The following is a 22,638-nucleotide window of genomic DNA, read 5'->3' on the forward strand; positions in this document are numbered from 1 at the left end:
TTCCGTCCTGGAAACAACGGTGGGGCTCGAAAATGGCAGCGTGTGGTGGCCACTGAGATGGCCAGAATTTTGTCTATGGTGGCCGCCGTCACCGCTGCCCACCCCATTGACCACCTCACACAATACCATTTTTTGAGCCACACCGTTGTTCCCAGGACGGAACTAATGTTCTTCCTCAGTTCCCCAGGACACTTAAACAGCACGCGCATGCTGTTGAGCGTACTGTCTGGTTCAGGATTTGTTATAGCACCGTTTTGTCTGGAGTTGAAGAAGTTACAGTTCCTTAAATGTGGGGTAAAAGTCAGTCAAGAAAGTATATTTGATGGGTAAGTGTTAAATATTTAACAAATATATTTATGTTATTGAGTGTTTGGCTCACGTTTTAGCGCTTCCGTGAGGTGAAAGTCTTGAAACTGGTAAACTTTGAATGTTTTTTTGTTTGTTTATTTGAAATTATCTGTCATTGAGTTGATCATACTCTGAGAAGCCAGGGTGACTATAGCTACCTCCAGATATAACCATCTGAAGGGTAAATGCTTTCATCTGCTCCACAATAATCTTTAGAGAGCCTCAAAATACACTCACATCGTGTAAAAGTTGTCAAGGCCAATGTGTTGGATTATCAACAACGTTGACTAATTTTAGAGAAGGCGGTGCTCAAAACTAGGTAAAACGAACTGAACCGAGATGTGTTCTGTTATTTAGTTAACAATTAGCTATATTTGTTTATAACATAATCAAAACTGGTATAATTTCAATAAAGATGCCCCAACAGCCATGTTGTGTAGGAATATTATTTGCCGTGGCTTGAACGCGGTTTAATGTTAAAGAACAGCAACAGAAAAAGTTTGGTGTTATATATATATATATATATATATATATATATATATATATATATATATATATATATATATATATATATATATATATATATATATATATATATATATATATATAAAACAACAAACAGGGTGGCCCCCAAGGAAGTGAATACATGGGTAGAACACACAACCTGTCATATGAATTTAGTGACAGTACTTTTAAAATTGCCTGCCACTGACCATATGGAATTTATAAAGCCAAAAGAGGTTGCTCAGACATGTCACTATGACTATTTTAACTCATGTGTCTTCACTGATTGATAGAGCAGAACCCCCAGAGAGCTTTGGAGATTTCCTACATTTCCATACATGTTGTATAGATGTATTGAGTACAAAATATTTGTAATAACTTATGTATATTTTTTCCTGTTTAAGACCTCTCCAACTCTCGAGCTGAAGGACCAGTCCAGCCTCGACTGTCATGGGGGACAGGCGACGAACTGAAGCCCATTAAAACATACCTGAGATCATCCATGGATGATGCCAGATTGAGCAACAAGTGTGGAGTCTAGATGAACCAAATCCCTGGACTTAGATGACTTTGCCTTAAATCACAGCAACCGTAGAATACGACTTTTGTAGTTTTATGTGAAATAACCACATATAACCTTTAGGAAAGTGTTAGCTTTAAGGTCCTTCTCAGTGACCATTTAAGACCTGCACAGTGCTGTACTTAATTTACAGTGGTTCAAATATTTTCTCTCTGGTTGTTAGAAAAACAAAAGAAATATTTCACTATTGATCAAATTTTTCTTTTGTCAAACAGAGTACTTATAACCCAGAGATCAACAACCACGCCTCACAATTGTTTTAATAGTTTGGTCAAACAGGTTTGTTGTTTGAATTCTGTAGACTTTTGCTGGTGATTGCATTTCATTGCATTTATTCAATTAAGTCTTTATTTTCACATAAATAAAAAAAACTTGTAATAGGTGTATCAGATGTTTTATTGACAGTTCTATTAAAAATAGCTTTACAATTCCTCATTGTATATCTATATTCTCAGCCTGGCCGCCCCTATGAAAAAGCTCTGGCTCCGCCACTAAGTACAGATGGAAAATGTTTCAACTACCGGATTATATAACAAATAAATGCTGTAAATCAGCTGTGTCTAAATAACTGGACTACATAGTTAAACTGCAGCTTTTCTGAGTCTTCCAGATCTGAACATATACTGTACCAAAGCATTCATTTCAGTAAAACATTAGAGGTCAGAAGCTAATTTAAATACTCATAGTTTTCAGAGATGGTGACTTTGTTTCCAAGCACCTAAGAAAACTGGTTACTGGAAATTAGTGTTTACATGCAGCAGCAGAGTAACCTGATTTCTCCTCACCTCAAACTTATGGAGGCCTGGTGCACAGATTTTAACGGTTGCTGAAAATGATGCTTTTATCCATTTTAATTTTCTGTAACTATACAGCACAGAGAGACAAAGGCAAAAAAGGAGTCTGAATTTTAAAAAGTCCACAGGGTAAGTGACTTATTTAGACTGGTACAAGGCACTTTGTGTTAAATAACATTTCAATAAAAGAATTTAACTATTTGTTTAGGGTGAATGAAGCAGCATAATTCATCCTTTCACTCAGCTGCATGTTTCTATCTGCAGCCTTTTGTTACACACGTGCGTAGTTGGAGAAAGCCAGTGAGAAACATTTATCCAAGAAAGCAAACTGTAACCTGGTTACTTAAATCCATGTAAACACACTCAATGTCTGATGTTGTCTCTGCTGCCCTCGTCTTTCCTTCACCAGTCATCACAAAGGTGTTGTAGTCAGAATCCTCCCTCATTATCATGGCCACCAAAGTTTGGGGGTCTTGCCGTGTGTTTCCTGCCATGGCTGATGGGTTTCTTCTCCTTCGTTGAATGATGAACAGTATTTATATTTTAATTTCATTTAAAAAAAGGTGTAGTGGCTCCACAATCACTACACTGCATGTCACATACGTGCATTTGCTTAGATTTCACATTTTGTTTCTTTTCATCAGTCATTTGTTCTTTCCAGACTCTCAGTCACACCGTTACAGTGTACACACACACACACACCCTCCCTGCTCCCTTCCACACACTTTCAGAGCTGCTAGCACTCTCTTTGATTAGACCTGCTTTGCTCCCAGCCTCATACACCTGAATTGTGTTTGCAATCAGTTTCCTCAGAATAAAAGCCACTTGCTTGCATTCATTCCCCTGCCAGTCTATTTGTTGTGCTTTGATTTTCTGAGTTTCAGCCACTTTCTCTTGTATTTTCTCTTTTTGTGTTTTGGGTTGCTGTGTTTTTAGCTCTTGCTTGCTCCTCAGTTCTTCTTGCTCTTTGTTATCAGTTTCCTGAATGATTGACCTTGAATGGACACTCACCACACATTTTTACCCCCCTGCTGACCCTGTTTACCTGTGCATAAAATAAACCTTGGGTAACAATCTGCCTGTTTTGTCAGTATTTGGGTCCCCTGTTATTCTGACTTCACAGAGAAAAATGACATTCTATCAAAAATGTGTGATTAGTTTTAGTTGTGACAAAAGGTCTCAATAATGGCATAAAACAATCAGCATATTTAAGTGATGAACCCTGGGCCAATCTAATAGAGGCTTTTTAGATTGTATTAGAATTTAACAAACGTTGGCTCTGCCTTTTTTTTTTTCTGTCCTTTTCCAAGACACCCCTGCCAAAATGAATGCAATAAATCATTGGTAAAGAAATGAGGAATTGTTCTAATGCAGTCATCAGCCTTTTTATTTTGTTATACTAAGAGCTGATTTGACTAAATTAAAGTGGCCAAAGGTTCCTATGTGCTATATATTTAGTAATATTTGTGTCCAAACCAAACCTGCTGAATTAGTGTGTTTTGTGTGAACATTTATAAAATATAGGAATATGCAGCAGTACAATGTTAAATTCACATAATCAGCATGAACGTGTTTTATTTTGTGTATTTATAATTTCATTCAAACTTACACATTCACATCCTATTGTTGTCAAACAAAACAAAACAATGCTATGACATATTTTACCGTCTCTTTTTTTGTCCATGTATTCTGCAGTTTCAGATCTTCTCTTCCACACGTTTAGTTCCTGTGCATGTTACATGCATTTCCTCTTTTCTCCAGCTCATGACCAGCACTGCATGGAGACGATAGATGACAGATTACAATCTGCTGCATTAAAAAATACACAATTAGAAATGTTTTATTTGTTTGGTTTTTTCTTTTAATTTGGTCCGTTTTAAGGTTTTTGAGAGAAAATGGTAGGTTCCTTCTTTTCAGGGAAGGTTATCAACAATTTAGTTCACATTTAGAAAGAATCTACAGAAGGAGCTGAGCATAAGATCAACTTGACTTTTTTTCTTATATTTAATAGGTTAATTAATTTAACTATTTTATTAGACATCAAAAGTAGAAGTATGTTATTTTGACACTGATACTTTATGATGTTAAATATTGAAATCATCCATGGTTAAATCTATGATTTTAGTTAAACGGCAGGGTAAAGTTTGCATCTCTGCTTTGGAAAAAGGCCAACCAGGACAGAAAACCAGGACAGAAAAAAAGATTTAACTGTCAGTTTTTGTGAATAATTCACAAACTGAGATGTTAAGTTATCAGCAACCAGGTTGTTACAATGCAGTGTGTGTGTATATATATATATATATATATATATATATATATATATATATATATATATATATATATATATATATATATATATATATATATATATATATATATATATATATATATATATATATATATATATATATATATATATATATATATATATATGTGTGTGTGTAAATAGAGATGTTAAGCTGCAAAAACAAGGGAGTTAGTTTTACATGTTTTACAAATGTGTGTTGACTCAGTGGTTTAATCATCTACGGTTACATTAGAAATCCGCAGTGACTCCCAGAACTGATGCATTGGCTTCAAGAAATGCAAATTATTGAAGTTTATCTTCATGTTGGACCATTTTGATGCATTAATAAAACAAACAAACAGGTTAACTTAATGCTGCAAGTGCAATACATACACCAGTGTTTTTATTAACTCATCCACAACTTGCAATGTTGAATTTGGACCTTTGGACATGCAGCCATGTGCAGAGAAGGGTAAAACATGGTGTCATGGTTAAAGGCTGCCTGTTGTTTTAATACTGACATTTATCATCTCCCTAAGGCTTAAAAACACTGACATCTCTAGGTGCTGTATGAGGGGGACAGATGAACTACAGTTACTTAAAACCTCATTAAATGGGAAAAGCACTTGATCAATGAAAGTTCAGTTTCTGTGTTGTCGGCCTTCATGCAGCTGTGGGGTCGTTGATCTTGGCCATGAAGAGGAGGCTCCTGGTGGGCTTCTCCACAATGAAGACAAGAAAGGGTGTGTTGACTTTAACGTTTTCAGTGATACATCCACCCCTCGGAGAGATCTGGACAGTGGTGGTGGCTGCTGCCTCAGTTCCAAACTCATCCACGTTTAGCACAGCCTGGTGAGACACCTGTAGAAGAACCAGACCAGAATGACACAGTCAGAGTCCACTTTGACTAGAAGGGGATTTTTCAACATCTACTAAACTTTATTTTAATCCTTCAAATGTTGAAATGAATATTTTCTAAACATCAGTTCATCTTGATAATTTCTCTGTTTATAAAATCTTAACATATCAAACCTTCATAGTAAAAAGTTGTGTAGCTTGATCCTACCTTTGTGACCACGAGATTTGCTGCATCAGACAAGCCAGAGAAGTCAGCCTTATCATCAAAAGCGTCAATTATGCCCATTTCTCTTAATATGTTTTTCAGGGAGTAATCAGCAGAGACGGAAAATTTTGGCATAAATAGAATAACGCACCTGAAGAACACAAAATATCCATAGTGTCAGATCATTATTCTGCTTTTTTCTCAGCCCCTAGTTCATATTAGTATGTCTCTTACATTGTTTCTGCACTATGAGCTGCATCCCCCTACAAATTACCACATTATTAGTGTATCTACAACATACTTAGCAGCACGACTTCCTCTCTCACCTTTCGTTGACACTTTTATGCCAGTGCCAGATGTAGTCCCTACTGATGTAGCCCTCCACCTCCTCCATCTTGCCTTCATCAGGCAGAACGATCATCATGAAGGTGTTGCCCTTATAGGGCAGCTGAATGACAGTGGTATGGTTCTCGGCATCCTGGTAGATCTGATATACATCATTATTTTGCATCATGTCCACTTGAACTGTGGCAGTAGCATTCACATGGAAGTCTGCCTTATGTGTCAACTCAGACGAGAAACGAGTTGCCCACTCCCCTGTATGAGACATGGTAGAAAAGTCAGTGTAAATACTTTTTGTGGTATGTCTTAATATTTTGGAATAAGGTTTACAGCAACTCATTAAATTGTTGGCATATGGTGTTGTGAACTTCGTCTCCCACCTTTGAAGTAGACATAATTGATCAGCATCATCGCCATATCTGGGTCGATGTCCTTCACTGCATCTTTTATTTTGTCGTGGGTTTTATTGGCAACAAACTTGTTAATTTCAGCTGCAGCATTATCAGGTTTGGATAAGTCAACCTGGAAGATTTCACTGGAGAAGTGGCTCCTGACAGCCGTCAGGTAGTTCTCTTTAGGACTGAAGTTAGAGCGCAGGGCCACAGCGTTGCCCACTTTCAACTGCTCATTTTCATGACTTTGGCCCAACATGTGGAGAAGATTCTCATACGCTTTATTCACCTGAGTCTGGTTTAAGGTGCTGTAGCCCAAAGTGGAGAACAGCTGGCTGTGGGTTTCACCACTGGCTCCTGCAGACAGCATGGACAGGGCGGTGGAGATGCCCAGTGGTGAGAAGAAAGTGTTCTGTCCTGCAGCAGTCTGAGCATTTAGTCGTTTGTAGAGAGCAAAGGCAAAGTCGGCATTAAAAGGGGACAACTTGAGGCAGCTTAGCTCTGCCTCGTTCTGGTGGTGGTCTGCCCAGGTTACAGACAACAGCAGAGCTGTGAGTGTATAAGTAGTAAAGGCACCAGGCATCTTTGCAGCCTGTTTATTAGAAAAGAAAAAACATGCAATTGTAAATTTCGCTCGACCAAAATAAGCTTAAACCTAACCAACAACAGAAAGACGATCAAAAAGTTATTTTAGGATGCTGTATATTACAGGACTTATAAAGCCAAAGTGAAAACACTTTCCAGTGTAACAAAATGTAGCAAATTCATAAAAAGCTACATCTAAACAAATGGAATTAAAATTCATTTCATTTGAAACATCAGCCTTTTATGACATTATCTAGTAGAATTACTTCCATGATTGATAAAATTACATTCCATCATCAGTTTAAGTCTTCAAAGTGTATAGTAAAGTTATATGAATAACATTCACCTAATTTTAGTAAGGAGACATGCTTACCACTAGTGTCCTCCTTGATGCTGTTTGCTAGAAATGTCAGAATTATATCCAGTAGGTTGAAGAGTCTGTTGATAGTTCTATTAAAAATTAACAATCCTCAGCTTATTTTGGCCTGTGGTAAGAGATTTTTTGCCGAAGTTCACCATTGGTGAACCAATACAAGTCACTCCACACCAGGCTATAGGTACATCTGTGACCATGGTCCTTTAAGGTGAGATTATGACATTTAAAATGCAAATGTTAAGACACATGTAAGTACAGTTTGCAGTAAAATGATCTGTTACTATCACCAGTAGATTGTGAATATTTAGAGTAATATTGCAAAAGTGTTCACAAAAAAATTGTCCATCAGATTGATATGGTCTGATTTACTGTGTCCCCAAGGAGCAATTTCTAAAATACTTTTGCCCATTTAAATAATAAATGCAGGAAAAATACAACCCCAATTCAAAAAAGGTCGGACAATGTGTAAAACATAAATAAAAATCAACCCATATTTTATTCACAATAGAACATAAACAACATATCATTTTGTTTATGTTCTATTGTAGAGAAATTTGGGTGGATGAGATTTGCAAATGATTGCATTCTGATTTTATTTATACACTTTATTACACTTTGTTACACTTCAAGTGTCTGAGCCACAACACCTTCTGTCCACCACCAAGACCCAGAAAGAAGACAGACTAAATAGCCCAATTCAAGCATTCAGTCAGGTGGGAGCAGCAGCTCCTTTGTTGACAGATCAAAGTACGAGGAGTCATGTAAGGCTGATGTCCATCAGGTTATACTGTGCATCCCACCCTGTTCAGGTAAACTAAGGCAAATCATGCTAATCACAACAGAGCAGAGTATATACGGCTGATTTAGAAAGAAAACACAAAATAATAACTCAAACTGTTTGCAGCCAGTTTATCATTAAATATTTGCTGACAGTGAAAGATGAAGTTTGGAAAAGATAATATAGATAATGGCTGCTGACACTTAGTGCAGCCTTGTGAGACACCTGTGACTTAATCAAAGACACTTGTGAGACAAAGGAAGAAGGTGACAGAAAAAAAATGTAAAAGTTCGTCCTTTTCAACATCTTCATGAGGAAAATCTGAACCTCATTCTACAATTGTTCCTGAACTATTGCTCATGCAGGGATGCAGTCAATATCTTCTTCTTTTCCTTTCGGCTGTTCCCTTTCAGGGGTCTCCTCAGCAAATCATGTGCCTCCATCTAACCCTGTCCTCTGCATCCTCTTCTCTCACACCAACTAACTTCATGTCCTCTCTCACTACATCCATAAATCTCCTCTTTGGTCTTCCTCTAGACCTCCTGCCTTGCAGCTCCAACCTCAGCATTTTAAGCTGCAAAAACAAGTTGTTTTTTTTTCTTATATTCAACAGCTTAAGTAATTTAACTCTTTTATTAGAATAATTGGCATCAAAAGTAGAAGTACGTTATTTCGAATTCATCCATGGTCAAATATATGATGTCAGTTAAACGGCAGATTAAAGTTTGCATCTCTGCTTTGGAAAAAAGCCAACCAGGACCATGCTAAGGTTTAACTGTCAGTTTTCGTGAATAATTCACAAACTGAGATGTTAAGTTAACAGCAACCAGGTTGTTACTATGCAAAATATATATACATGTGTAAATAGAGATGTTAAGCTGCAAAAATACGTTTTTTTTTTTCTTATATTCAACAGGTTAAGTAATTTAACTCTTTTATTAGAATAACTGGCATCAAAAGTAGAAGTACGTTATTTTGATACTACTAATACTTTATGATGTTAAATACTGAATTGAACATCCTTGGTCAAATATATGATGTCAGTTAAACGGCAGATTAAAGTTTGCATCTCTGCTTTGGAAAAAAGCCAACCAGGACCATGCTAAGGTTTAACTGTCAGTTGTCGTGGATAATTCACAAACTGAGATGTTAAGTTAACTGCAACCAGGTTGTTACTATGCAATATATATATATATAAATATATATGTGTGTGTGTGTGTGTGTGTGTGTGTGTGTGTGTAAATAGAGATGTTAAGCTGCAAAAACAAGGGAGTTAGTTTTATACGTTTTACAAATGTGTGTTGACTCAGTGGTTTAATCATCTACGGTTACATTAGAAATCAGCAGTGACTCCCAACACTCATGCATTGGCTTCAAGAAATACAAATTATTGAAGTTTATCTTCATGTTGAACCATTTTGAAGCATTAATAAAACAAACAAACAGGTTAACTTAATGCTGCAAGTGCAATACATACACCAGTGTTTTTATTAACTCATCCACAACTTACAATGTTGAATTTGGACCTTTGGACATGCAGCCATGTGCAGAGAAGGGTAAAACATGGTGTCATGGTTAAAGGCTGCCTGTTGTTTTAATACTGACATTTATCATCTCCCTAAGGCTTAAAAACACTGACATCTCTAGGTGCTGTATGAGGGGGACAGATGAACTACAGTTACTTAAAACCTCATTAAATGGGAAAAGCGCTTGATCAATGAAAGTTCAGTTTCTGTGTTGTCGGCCTTCATGCAGCTGTGGGGTCGTTGATCTTGGCCATGAAGAGGAGGCTCCTGGTGGGCTTCTCCACAATGAAGACAAGAAAGGGTCTGTTGACATTAATGTTTTCACCGAAACATCCACTTTGTAATTGGATCTCGACAGTGGTGCTGGCTGCTGCCTCAGTTCCAAACTCATCCACGTTTAGCACAGCCTGGTGAGACACCTGTAGAAGAACCAGACCAGAATGACATCAGCGTTTAATATTTCAAATTGGATCAAAGTCCAATTTGAAATACTAAATACTGTAGGTACTTAGACACTAGGAGAGGATTTTTCAACATCTACTCAACTTTATTTTAATCCTTCAAATGTTGAAATGAATATTTTCTAAACATCAGTTCATCTTGATAATTTCTCTGTTTATAAAATCTTAACATATCAAACCTTCATAGTAAAAAGTTGTGTAGCTTGATCCTACCTTTGTGACCTTGAGTTTTGCTGCATCAGACAAGCCAGAGAAGTTGGCTTTATCCTCAAAAGCGTCAGTTATGCCCATTTCTCTTAATGTGTTTTTCAGGGAGTAATCAGCAGAGATGGAAAATTTTGGTATAAATAGATTTCCGCACCTGAAGAACACAAAATATCCATAGTGTCAGATCATTATTCTGCTTTTTTCTCAGCCCCTAGTTCATATTAGTATGTCTCTAACATTGTTTCTGCACTATGAGCTGCATCCACCTACAAATTACCACATTATTAGTGTATCTACAACATACTTAGCAGCACGACTTCCTCTCTCACCTTTCGTTAACACTTTTATGCCAGTGCCAGATGTAGTCCCTACTGATGGAGCCCTCCACCTCCTCCATCTTGCCTTCATCAGGCAGAACGATCATCATGAAAGTGTTGCCCTTATAGGGCAGGTGAATGGCAGTGGTATGGTTCTCGGCATCCCGGTAGATCTCAAATGGATCCTTATTTCGCATCATGTCCACTTGAACTGTGGCAGTAGCATTCACATGGAAGTCTGCCTTATGTGTCAACTCATACGAGAAACGAGTTGCCCACTCCCCTGTATGAGACATGGTAGAAAAGTCAGTGTAAATACTTTTTGTGGTATGTCTTAATATTTTGGAATAAGGTTTACAGCAACTCATTAAATTGTTGGCATATGGTGTTGTGAACTTCGTCTCCCACCTTTGAAGTAGACATAATTGATCAGCATCATCGCCATATCTGGGTCGATGTCCTTCACTGCATCTTTTATTTTGTCGTGGGTTTTATTGGCAACAAACTTGTTAATTTCAGCTGCAGCATTATCAGGTTTGGATAAGTCAACCTTGAAGATTTCACTGGAGAAGTGGCTCCTGACAGCCGTCAGGTAGTTCTCTTTAGGACTGAAGTTAGAGCGCAGGGCCACAGCGTTGCCCACTTTCAACTGCTCATTTTCATGGCTTTGGCCCAACATGTGGAGAAGATTCTCATACGCGTTATTCACCTGAGTCTGGTTTAAGGTGCTGTAGCCCAAAGTGGAGAACAGCTGGCTGTGGGTTTCACCACTGGCTCCTGCAGACAGCATGGACAGGGCGGTGGAGATGCCCAGTGGTGAGAAGAAAGTGTTCTGTCCTGCAGCAGTCTGAGCATTTAGTCGTTTGTAGAGAGCAAAGGCAAACTCGGCATTAAAAGGGGACAACTTGAGGCAGCTTAGCTCTGCCTCATGGTGTGGGAGAGGGTGTTGGTGGTGGTCTGCCCAGGTTACAGACAACAGCAGAGCTGTGAGTGTATAAGTAGTAAAGGCACCAGGCATCTTTGCAGCCTGTTTATTAGAAAAGAAAAAACATTCAATTGTAAATTTTGCTCGACCAAAATAAGCTTAAACCTAACCAACAACAGAAAGACGATCAAAAAGTTATTTTAGGATGCTGTATATTACAGGACTTATAAAGCTAAAGTGAAGACACTTTCCAGTGTAACAAAATGTAGCAAATTCATAAAAAGCTACATCTAAACAAAATGAATTGAAATTCATTTCATTTGAAACATCAGCCTTTTATGACATTATCTAGTAGAATTAGTTCCATGATTGATAAAATTACATTCCATCATCAGTTTAAGTCTTCAAAGTGTATAGTAGTACATGAATAACATTCACCAAATTTTAGTAAGGAGACATGCTTACCACTAGTGTCCTCCTTGATGCTGTTTGCATAAAGGAGAAATGTCAGAATTATATCCAGTAGGTTGAAGAGTCTGTTGACAGTTCTATTAAAAATTAACAATCCTCAGCTTATTTTGGCCTGTGGTAAGAGATTTTTTGCCGAAGTTCACCTTTGGTGAACCAATACAAGTCACTCAACACCAGGCTATAGGTACATCTGTGACCATGGTCCTTTAAGGTGAGATTATGACATTTAAAATGCAAATGTTAAGACACATGTAAGTACAGTTTGCAGTAAAATGATCTGTTACTATCACCAGTAGATTGTGAATATTTAGAGTAATATTGCAAAAGTGTTCACAAAAAAATTGTCCATCAGATTGATATGGTCTGATTTACTGTGTCCCCAAGGAGCAATTTCTAAAATACTTTTGCCCATTTAAATAATAAATGCAGGAAAAATACAACCCCAATTCAAAAAAGGTCGGACAATGTGTAAAACATAAATAAAAATCAACCCATATTTTATTCACAATAGAACATAAACAACATATCATTTTGTTTATGTTCTATTGTAGAGAAATTTGGGTGGATGAGATTTGCAAATGATTGCATTCTGATTTTATTTATACACTTTATTACACTTTGTTACACTTCAAGTTTCTGAGCCACAACACCTTCTGTCCACCACCAAGACCCAGAAAGAAGACAGACTAAATAGCCCAATTCAAGCATTCAGTCAGGTGGGAGCAGCAGCTCCTTTGTTGACAGATCAAAGTACGAGGAGTCATGTAAGGCTGATGTCCATCAGGTTATACTGTGCATCCCACCCTGTTCAGGTAAACTTAAGGCAAATCATGCTAATCACAACAGAGCAGAGTATATACGGCTGATTTAGAAAGAAAACACAAAATAATAACTCAAACTGTTTGCAGCCAGTTTATCATTAAATATTTGCTGACAGTGAAAGATGAAGTTTGGAAAAGATAATATAGATAATGGCTGCTGACACTTAGTGCAGCCTTGTGAGACACCTGTGACTTAATCAAAGACACTTGTGAGACAAAGGAAGAAGGTGACAGAAAAAAAATGTAAAAGTTCGTCCTTTTCAACATCTTCATGAGGAAAATCTGAACCTCATTCTACAATTGTTCCTGAACTATTGCTCATGCAGGGATGCAGTCAATATCTTCTTCTTTTCCTTTCGGCTGTTCCCTTTCAGGGGTCTCCTCAGCAAATCATGTGCCTCCATCTAACCCTGTCCTCTGCATCCTCTTCTCTCACACCAACTAACTTCATGTCCTCTCTCACTACATCCATAAATCTCCTCTTTGGTCTTCCTCTAGACCTCCTGCCTTGCAGCTCCAACCTCAGCATTTTAAGCTGCAAAAACAAGTTGTTTTTTTTTCTTATATTCAACAGCTTAAGTAATTTAACTCTTTTATTAGAATAATTGGCATCAAAAGTAGAAGTACGTTATTTCGAATTCATCCATGGTCAAATATATGATGTCAGTTAAACGGCAGATTAAAGTTTGCATCTCTGCTTTGGAAAAAAGACAACCAGGACCATGCTAAGGTTTAACTGTCAGTTTTCGTGAATAATTCACAAACTGAGATGTTAACTTAACAGCAACCAGGTTGTTACTATGCAAAATATATATACATGTGTAAATAGAGATGTTAAGCTGCAAAAATACGTTTTTTTTTTTCTTATATTCAACAGGTTAAGTAATTTAACTCTTTTATTAGAATAACTGGCATCAAAAGTAGAAGTACGTTATTTTGATACTACTAATACTTTATGATGTTAAATACTGAATTGAACATCCTTGGTCAAATATATGATGTCAGTTAAACGGCAGATTAAAGTTTGCATCTCTGCTTTGGAAAAAAGCCAACCAGGACCATGCTAAGGTTTAACTGTCAGTTTTCGTGAATAATTCACAAACTGAGATGTTAAGTTAACAGCAACCAGGTTGTTACTATGCAAAATATATATACATGTGTAAATAGAGATGTTAAGCTGCAAAAATACGTTTTTTTTTTTCTTATATTCAACAGGTTAAGTAATTTAACTCTTTTATTAGAATAACTGGCATCAAAAGTAGAAGTACGTTATTTTGATACTACTAATACTTTATGATGTTAAATACTGAATTGAACATCCTTGGTCAAATATATGATGTCAGTTAAACGGCAGATTAAAGTTTGCATCTCTGCTTTGGAAAAAAGCCAACCAGGACCATGCTAAGGTTTAACTGTCAGTTGTCGTGGATAATTCACAAACTGAGATGTTAAGTTAACTGCAACCAGGTTGTTACTATGCAATATATATATATATAAATATATATGTGTGTGTGTGTGTGTGTGTGTGTGTGTGTGTGTGTGTGTAAATAGAGATGTTAAGCTGCAAAAACAAGGGAGTTAGTTTTATACGTTTTACAAATGTGTGTTGACTCAGTGGTTTAATCATCTACGGTTACATTAGAAATCAGCAGTGACTCCCAGAACTGATGCATTGGCTTCAAGAAATACAAATTATTGAAGTTTATCTTCATGTTGAACCATTTTGAAGCATTAATAAAACAAACAAACAGGTTAACTTAATGCTGCAAGTGCAATACATACACCAGTGTTTTTATTAACTCATCCACAACTTACAATGTTGAATTTGGACCTTTGGACATGCAGCCATGTGCAGAGAAGGGTAAAACATGGTGTCATGGTTAAAGGCTGCCTGTTGTTTTAATACTGACATTTATCATCTCCCTAAGGCTTAAAAACACTGACATCTCTAGGTGCTATATGAGGGGGACAGATGAACTACAGTTACTTAAAACCTCATTAAATGGGAAAAGCGCTTGATCAATGAAAGTTCAGTTTCTGTGTTGTCGGCCTTCATGCAGCTGTGGGGTCGTTGATCTTGGCCATGAAGAGGAGGCTCCTGGTGGGCTTCTCCACAATGAAGACAAAAAAGGGTCTGTTGACTTTAATTTCCCTAGAGAAACATCCAATCTTCAAAGAGATCTCGACAGTGGTGCTGGCTGCTGCCTCAGTTCCAAACTCATCCACGTTTAGCACAGCCTGGTGAGACACCTGTAGAAGAACCAGACCAGAAGGACACAGTTGGAGTCCACTTTGACTTGAAGGGGATTTTTCAACATCTACTCAACTTTTTTTTTGAAATCCTTCAAATGTTGAAATGAACATTTTCTAAACATCAGTTCATCTTGATAATTTTTCTGTTTATAAAATCTTAACATATCAAACCTTCATAGTAAAAAGTTGTGTAGCTTGATCCTACCTTTGTGACCTTGAGATTCGCTGCATCAGACAAGCCAGAGAAGTCAGCTTTATCCTCAAAAGCATCAGTTATGCCCATTTCTCTTAGTGTATTTTCCAGGGAGTAATCAGCAGAGATGGAAAATTTGGGCATAAATAGATTAACGCACCTGAAGAACACAAAATATCCAAAGTGTCAGATCATTATTCTGCTTTTTTCTCAGCCCCTAGTTCATATTAGTATGTCTCTTACATTGTTTCTGCACTATGAGCTGCATCCCCCTACAAATTACCACATTATTAGTGTATCTACAACATTCACTATATTTCCAAAAGTATTCGCTCACCCATCCACATAAATGAATTCAGGTGCACATAGCAAGGCCCATAAAGACATGGATGAGTGAGTTTGGTGTGGAAGAACTTGACTGGCCTGCACAGAGTCCTGACCTCAACCCGATAGAACACCTTTGGGATGAATTAGAGCGAAGACTGCGAGCACTGTGTATTATGTATTTCATAAACAAACTCCTAAACCTCGTGGAAAGCCTTCCCAGAAGAGTTGAAGCTGTTATAGCAGCGAAGGGTGGGCCGACGTCATATTAAACCCTATGGATTAAGAATGGGATGTCACTGAAGTTCATATGGGTCTAAAGGCAGGTGAGCGAATACTTTTGGTAATATAGTTTACTTAGCAGCACGACTTCCTCTCTCACCTTGTTTGGACACTTCTATGCCAGTGCCTGACATAGTCCCTACTGATGTAGCCCTCCACCTCCTCCATCTTGCCTTCATTAGGCAGAACAATCATCATGAAGGTGTTGCCCTTATAGGGCAGCTGAATGACAGTGGTATGGTTCTCAGCATCCCGGTAGATCTCAAATGGACCCATATTTTGCATCATGTCCACTTGAACTGTGGCAGTAGCATTCAAATGGAAGTCTGCCTTATGTGTCAACTCAGACGAGAAATGAGTTGCCCACTCCCCTGTATAAGAAATGGTAGAAAAGTCAGTGTAAATACTTTTTGTGGTATGTCTTAATATTTTGGAATAAGGTTTACAGCAACTCATTAAATTGTTGGCATATGGTGTTGTGAACTTCGTCTCCCACCTTTGAAGTAGACATAATTGATCAGCATCATCGCCATATCTGGGTCGATGTCCTTCACTGCATCTTTTATTTTGTCGTGGGTTTTATTGGCAACAAACTTGTTAATTTCAGCTGCAGCATTATCAGGTTTGGATAAGTCAACCTTGAAGATTTCACTGGAGAAGTGGCTCCTGACAGCCGTCAGGTAGTTCTCTTTAGGACTGAAGTTAGAGCGCAGGGCCACAGCATTGCCCACATCCAACTGCTCATTTTCATGGCTTTGGCCCAACATGTGAAGAAGATTCTCATACGCGTTATTCACCTGAGTCTGGTTTAAGGTGCTGTAGCCCAAAGTGGAGAACAGCTGGCTGTGGGTTTCACCACTGGCTCCTGCAGACAGCATGGACAGGGCGGTGGAGATGCCCAGTGGCGAGAAGAAAGTGTTCTGTCCTGCAGCAGTCTGAGCATTTAGTCGTTTGTAGAGAGCAATGGCAAAGTCAGCATTAGGATAGTACAGCTTGCGGCAGATCGGCTGTTCCTCATGGTGGTGGTGGTCTTCTGCATAGGCTACAGACAGCAGCAGTGCTGTGAGCGCATAACTAGCAAAGGTACCAGGCTTCATTTTTAAAGCCTGCTCACAGAAAAAACACATGAAATCGTTTATTGGAGTCCTAGTAGTAAAAGATAATAAACAACCTCTTAACTAAGATGGAAAATAAAGCGAAAGGCAAAACTAACAAATGACAAGAGCTATGAATGAAGATAATACATTTGAAAATAACAGCATGTTAAAACTGCATTAAATTCCTAATTTATCAAGCATTTTAATGTGAATACTTGTATCGATCAGATTATAATACAAAGGTTATAAAAATGGTATAAAGCATAAAGCCTAATCGGTGAAGAACCATACTTACTGTTAGACTCTTCTTTGCTGCAGTCTGGCAGAAATGTCACAGCTATATACCAAACAAATCCAGGAGAGTCCGTTTACAGTTCTTTTAAATTTTAACAAGGGTCAGCCTCTGTCCTTTTCCAAGAAATTTCTGGCGAGCTCTTTCTTCACTCACAACAGACTCATGCAACAAATCATAGGTAAAGAATTTCTGGTGAAATGGGGGAGTGTTGGTCTAAAAGAGGAGTCACCAAGCTTTTATCCTCTTAAAGCTGTTTTGACCAAAAAGGTTCCAATGTGTTCAGTTTGCTGATATGTGGATTTAAAGATACTGTATTTATGAAACAAACAGGCTGAATTTCATGATAGATGCTAGACACATTAAACAACGTACAACATAGCACCATTTGTGTCTGATCACCCAAATTAAACAAGTGAGCAAAAGTATTGACTGGCTGATGTTTCTTGTTACCCAGGAATGTTTTGTAAGATTAATTGCAAATAGCTGGAAATCACTACTCTTGGTTTTAGCCTTGAACTTTTACCAGTGAAGACCAGTTTTTTTCTGTCGTTAAAAAAAATTATAAATTAACATGAAAAAGAAAAAAAAACATTGGTGGACTGAGCAACACACAGATAACAGGTCAGCAAAGGAAAACAAGAACAGCTGATGAGAAACATTTAGAAATCTGAAAAACCCCAAAACAACCTGTGATATCACTAACAACCTTCATGGATAGTCCAACATGTGGAAGAACACGGGATCCTGCTTATGGTCCAAGTCATATGAGCTTATGAAGGTAATGCTCCACAATCTGCTTTTTCAGGAAAGCTGATTTCCTTAAGTGGCACTTAAACAGGAACGCTGGTTTCCCCAGGTAGGTTTCTACCAGAGATTGGTGATTTCTGTTCTTTGGATCTGCGTTCTCCAACTGTGCACGTGTGTAACAAAAGGCTGCAGACAGGAACACACAGCTGAGTAAAAGGATGAATGAAAGATCATGAACGAGGCGACGCCGCCTCATTTTAAAAACCAAGTCTGATTAAAGTCCAACAGAAAATTCAACCAACACAAAGTGACTCAATGAAGTCAAACACACACCAAAAAAGAAAAGTCAGAAAAGAGTGTTTTCTGTCACTGTACAGTTAAGACCTGTGCAGCAGGCTTCCAAAAGAGTCAGGTGGAGGAGAAATCAGGTTACTGTTACGTGTAACAGTGTTACACAACACGGTGAGCCGAGGACAGACAGAGGTAAAAAGGCTTCACGAACCGGGGGGCAACTGAGGCGCAGGAAGGTCGAGCAGCTGTTGGTTCAATCCCTGGCTCCTCCAGTCACACGTCAAAGTGTCCTTCAGCAAGACACTGAGCCCCAACTTAGCTGCTTCCGGTGAGCGTTGGCCAGCAGCTCCCCCATCAGTGCATGAGTGTGTGCGAATGGGTGAATAAGAAGCAGTGTAAAACACTTTGAGTGCCAACAGTTCAAAAAGTGCTATATAAGTGCAGATCATTTACCTTTAACACTAAAACCTAATCTTCTGATCTGCCAGTTATATACTTACTGATAAAATACTCCTGGTTCTTTAAAAGTTGAGGATCATTAGTTTGGAACTCACCAGTGCAAGTTTATTTCACCAACTCCCATTTAAAGTCAGACGTAATTACATTTCCTGCTCATTGTTTGCCTGACTTGTTTCTAACATATTCTTGCAGTCAGATACTTAAGTCCTGGTTCCTTTTTAGGGCTGTAAGATTCTGTTCAGTAAAGTTTTTGACCTTTGGGTATTGAAACACTTGAAAATGAGCAGCTATCTTAAAACATTTTATATAACGTAATGCAAACGACACTGGCAGCTGTTAGTGGCTAAGCACCTCCTTAAATTGGACACACTCATGATAAACAGTGTAAACAGCATTACACTGCTTTATTGCAATTCATTCTTAATGTAAAAAAAAAATATTTAGGCCATTCAGCATAATTTACTGGAGAGTAAAGTTTACAGTTTTTGTCATCTTTGCCGCAGTTTGGAAAAAATTGTCACCAATACAGTAGGTAATGTAGTTATTTGAACATCTTTCCTCATATCATAACTCATGCAACACATCATGAGTAAGAGATCCTTATTGAGGTGGATTGTTGGTTTTAAATATGTTGCAAATATACTGGTGTTTCCTAACAAGTAGCCTCAGATGTGGATGAGCTCACAACTGAAATTCAAGGCTTAATGAGAGCAATGTGCAGGAATTCATTCTAATAATTTTAACTAATTCCAAGTTATGACCATTTATTTTTTTTCTAATTGACCAAAGTTAATTAGTATTTCATATGACATCAGGTAATCTACCAGACCCCTGAAGGGACAAGCCGAAAGCCCTTGATCTGATAAACCATAACCCTGAACTATAACAAATTGCTTCTTAGTAATAATGCGGTAAAACAAACACACATTTTCAGACATTTTCTATGGCAACATAAGTCATGCAGCCCCTTAAGATGTATTGATTTACTGAACACACAATGGTCTGAAAGATACCATCTGTTTATAAAGTCTTTATTTCACATTATGTTGAACAATGATGAAATAAACAGCCCAATAACTTGTCTCAGTGTGTTAGTCGATGCTGCGAGTGATGTGGCTACTGATTTAATAAGAAACACAGCTCTTAGGACACCTAACGAAGTTCAGATGATGGATGTGTCATGGCTGCAAAGGTAAGACCAGTGCAGAGCAACATTTCTTTTACTCGTGACTAAGCGTGTGCCTTATTTGTCACTGTCCACTGCTCCACCTGGCTTTCACATGCTGTGGTAAAATAAACAGAAATGTCCCAAAGCTACTGAAGCATACTACAATGTGAAAATGTAACAAATGTAACTAGCATCTTTACATGGCTGCAGGGTTGCTGATCTTGCCCATGAAGAAGATGCTCTTTGTTGAATGCTCCAGGATGAAGACGAAGAAGGGTCTGTCGATTTTCAAACTGTCAGGCAGACTCATGGGCATGATCTCGATGGCGGTGGTGGCTGCCGCCTCTGTTCCTGTTTCATCCACACTCAGCACAGCCTTGTGGGACACCTGGGGGAAGAAGTCGGTGCCTAGTTTAGTCTCAAAAAAACTACATTCTACAAGACATAAAAACATCTTTGCAACATCTATGGATTTGTTATACTCATGCAATGACGGGCTTAATCCCGTAAAGAATATGTCCTGCTCCTACCTTTGAAACTTTGAGTTTGACCTCGTCAGATATGCCTGAGAAATCAGCGTTGTTTCCAAAAGCATCTGTTATTCCCATTTCTTGAAGTGTATCATCCAGGGAGGCTTCGGTAGAGATGGAAAATTTGGGCAAGTGCAGATCCACAGACCTGAGAAACACAGAATATCATCAGCGTCAGAAGTCTAGTCTAGTTCACGCGACAACAGAGACTTTGAACAAATTCAGTACAACAGATCTATTGCAGATTGCTCCTTTCCATGATGGTTATGCTGTATGCAATAAACATCGGTGCATACGGATCTAAATAACCGCACTGTTAATGCATCTATTACCACTGAAGTTAGGATTTGAAAGGTTTTCAAGTTCTTCTTACACCCTCCTGAGCTTATCATGCCAATCCTTGAGATGGTCCTTGGTGATGAAGCCCTCCACCTCCGTCAGCTTGCCTTCATCAGGTAGGACGATCATCATGGAGGTGTTGCCCTTGTAGGGCAGCGTGATGATGGAGGTGTGGTTGTCTGCATCGTGATAGAAATCGTAGCGACCCAGCCTCTTCATCATGTCCACCTGAACTTTGGTGTTTTCATCCACATGGAAGTCTGCCTTCTCTGTCAGGTTACTATTAAAGGGTTTGTCCCACTGTCCTAGAGGGACAGACAAATGCAGTCTTGAACTTACAGTGAATCTCAACTTACACATTTTTACATTTTTGCAATATGCTGTGAAAGTTTTCCTTCCTGCCTCAAGTGCACACTTGTACAGATAATGTTGCTATGAGTAAATATTAAGGCAGTCTAACGTCATGTGTAAGTGAGGTCTGTAAGGAATGAGTGGGTGTGTCCACGTGTCGTACCTCTGAAGTAGACATAGTTGATCAGCACCATGGCCATTGAGGGGTCCAAGTCCTTCACCATATCTCTTATTTTGTCCTGTGTTTTAGTGGCAATGAATGTGTTGATTTCAGCTGCAGCCTCATCAGGTTTGGAGAAGTCGACGTTGAAGATGTCAGCAGAGAAGTGGTGCTTCACATCCTTCAAGAACTTCTCCACAGGACTGAAGCCAGTGCGCACCGCAACACCATTGCCAACATCCAGTTGCTGATCCTTCTGGCTGTGGCCCAGCATTTTGAGGAGATGCTCGTATGCTGCATTGACGTCATCCTGGGTTAAGGTGCTGTAGCCCAAAGTGGAGAACAACTGGCTGTGGGTTTCACCACTGGCTCCTGCAGACAGCATGGACAGGGCGGTGGAGATGCCCAGTGGTGAGTAGAAGATGTTCTGTCCAGCGGCGGCCTTGGCATTTAGAGTTTTGTAGAGGGCAAAGCCAAAGTCAGCATTTTGAGGGGACAGCTTGAGGCAGGTCGGCTTTTCCCCATGGTGATCAGAGCCGTGGTGATCTGCCCAGGCTACAGCCAGCACCAGTGCTGCAAGTGCACAGTTCGCAAAGATACCACGCATCTTTTACAGCCTGCCCGAAGGAAACAGAGAAAGCGAGTTAGGTTAGGCATGGTGTGGTGCCACAGAAGGGAAAGAAATACAACTGCTTTGCAGTCGCTTGTGATCTAGATCTAAAGTCGGTCACAGTGCACAGTACATTTAAAAAGTACAGAGACAGTAGAAAGACCCTGGAGGAGGCTGACAGTTGCATAAACTTCTTTTTTCTGCTTTTTGACCCTGGACTTCATTTGCTCACACTGCAAGAATCACATGAGTAACCAGGTTGTATGTTGCATGCAAACATTTGGCGCCACCTGACATCCTCTTTATTCATGTTAATCTAAAGTGTGCACTTAAAGTTTTATAATTATGTAAAAAAAAAAAAAGAAAGAAAATCAAAATAAATATGATGTGTAAAAAATTGTGGTCAGGGTTGCGATGACTCTGCTTCTCGGTGATAAATTGACAGAGACTGTGTGTGATGTAGAAGGAACAAACACACAATTGGTTTGTGTTCTGTATGTACAGTAAAAATCAAGTTACATTTGAAAAATAAAGCATGATTATCAGAAATAATTAATTAATAATTAATGAGGAACACAGAGAGCTCAGCGAGACCAGAGGAAGTCTTGACTCTAGGCATCGAAGTGATGTACTTACCTTTTAACGTCCTCCTGCTGCAGACAGTCTGCCAGAAACTTCACCAATATATACAGCAGCTCAGAGAGTCAGCTGACAGTTGGGTTAATAATTAACCAAGACCCATCCCTCTCCACTGTCCTGTAC

At 38.6% G+C, this 22,638-nt stretch overlaps 4 protein-coding genes and 1 long non-coding RNA gene across 6 annotated transcripts; 1 reads left to right on the forward strand and 4 right to left on the reverse strand.

The window, feature by feature from the left end:
* Positions 1–12: 12 nt before the first annotated feature.
* Positions 13–1,816, forward strand: LOC137102747 (uncharacterized). The gene is made up of 2 exons (XR_010911266.1): positions 13–326; positions 1,257–1,816. It is a non-coding gene; the product is annotated as an uncharacterized lncRNA (long non-coding RNA).
* A 3,065-nt stretch (positions 1,817–4,881) lies between these two features.
* LOC137102677 (alpha-1-antitrypsin homolog) lies at positions 4,882–7,424 on the reverse strand. Of its 2 annotated transcripts, none has more exons than XM_067482428.1 (5): positions 7,269–7,424; positions 6,299–6,902; positions 5,903–6,173; positions 5,580–5,727; positions 4,882–5,374 (listed from the first exon to the last, which is right to left on the reverse strand). In XM_067482428.1, exons 2-5 carry the CDS (start codon positions 6,891–6,893, stop codon positions 5,177–5,179), a joined length of 1,212 nt encoding a protein of 403 aa, XP_067338529.1. In that variant the 5' UTR covers positions 6,894–6,902; positions 7,269–7,424; the 3' UTR covers positions 4,882–5,176. The 2 variants fall into 2 exon arrangements, with proteins under 2 accessions (XP_067338529.1, XP_067338530.1); XM_067482429.1 differs by having other exon boundaries at positions 7,242–7,293.
* A 2,077-nt stretch (positions 7,425–9,501) lies between these two features.
* On the reverse strand, positions 9,502–12,104 carry LOC137102676 (alpha-1-antitrypsin homolog). Its single transcript, XM_067482427.1, has 5 exons — positions 11,951–12,104; positions 10,969–11,587; positions 10,573–10,843; positions 10,250–10,397; positions 9,502–9,994 (listed from the first exon to the last, which is right to left on the reverse strand). Exons 1-5 carry the CDS (start codon positions 11,978–11,980, stop codon positions 9,797–9,799), a joined length of 1,266 nt encoding a protein of 421 aa, XP_067338528.1. The 5' UTR covers positions 11,981–12,104; the 3' UTR covers positions 9,502–9,796.
* Positions 12,105–14,534: 2,430 nt separating this feature from the next.
* On the reverse strand, positions 14,535–17,401 carry LOC137102682 (alpha-1-antitrypsin homolog). The gene is made up of 5 exons (XM_067482437.1): positions 17,222–17,401; positions 16,326–16,935; positions 15,930–16,200; positions 15,236–15,383; positions 14,535–15,027 (listed from the first exon to the last, which is right to left on the reverse strand). Exons 2-5 carry the CDS (start codon positions 16,924–16,926, stop codon positions 14,830–14,832), a joined length of 1,218 nt encoding a protein of 405 aa, XP_067338538.1. The 5' UTR covers positions 16,927–16,935; positions 17,222–17,401; the 3' UTR covers positions 14,535–14,829.
* A 2,332-nt stretch (positions 17,402–19,733) lies between these two features.
* LOC137102683 (alpha-1-antitrypsin homolog) lies at positions 19,734–22,638 on the reverse strand. Its single transcript, XM_067482438.1, has 5 exons — positions 22,513–22,638; positions 21,270–21,883; positions 20,790–21,060; positions 20,417–20,564; positions 19,734–20,274 (listed from the first exon to the last, which is right to left on the reverse strand). Exons 2-5 carry the CDS (start codon positions 21,871–21,873, stop codon positions 20,083–20,085), a joined length of 1,215 nt encoding a protein of 404 aa, XP_067338539.1. The 5' UTR covers positions 21,874–21,883; positions 22,513–22,638; the 3' UTR covers positions 19,734–20,082.

This window comes from Channa argus, chromosome 17, assembly GCF_033026475.1.
Source record: "Channa argus isolate prfri chromosome 17, Channa argus male v1.0, whole genome shotgun sequence".
NCBI classification, from domain to species: Eukaryota; Metazoa; Chordata; class Actinopteri; order Anabantiformes; family Channidae; genus Channa; species Channa argus.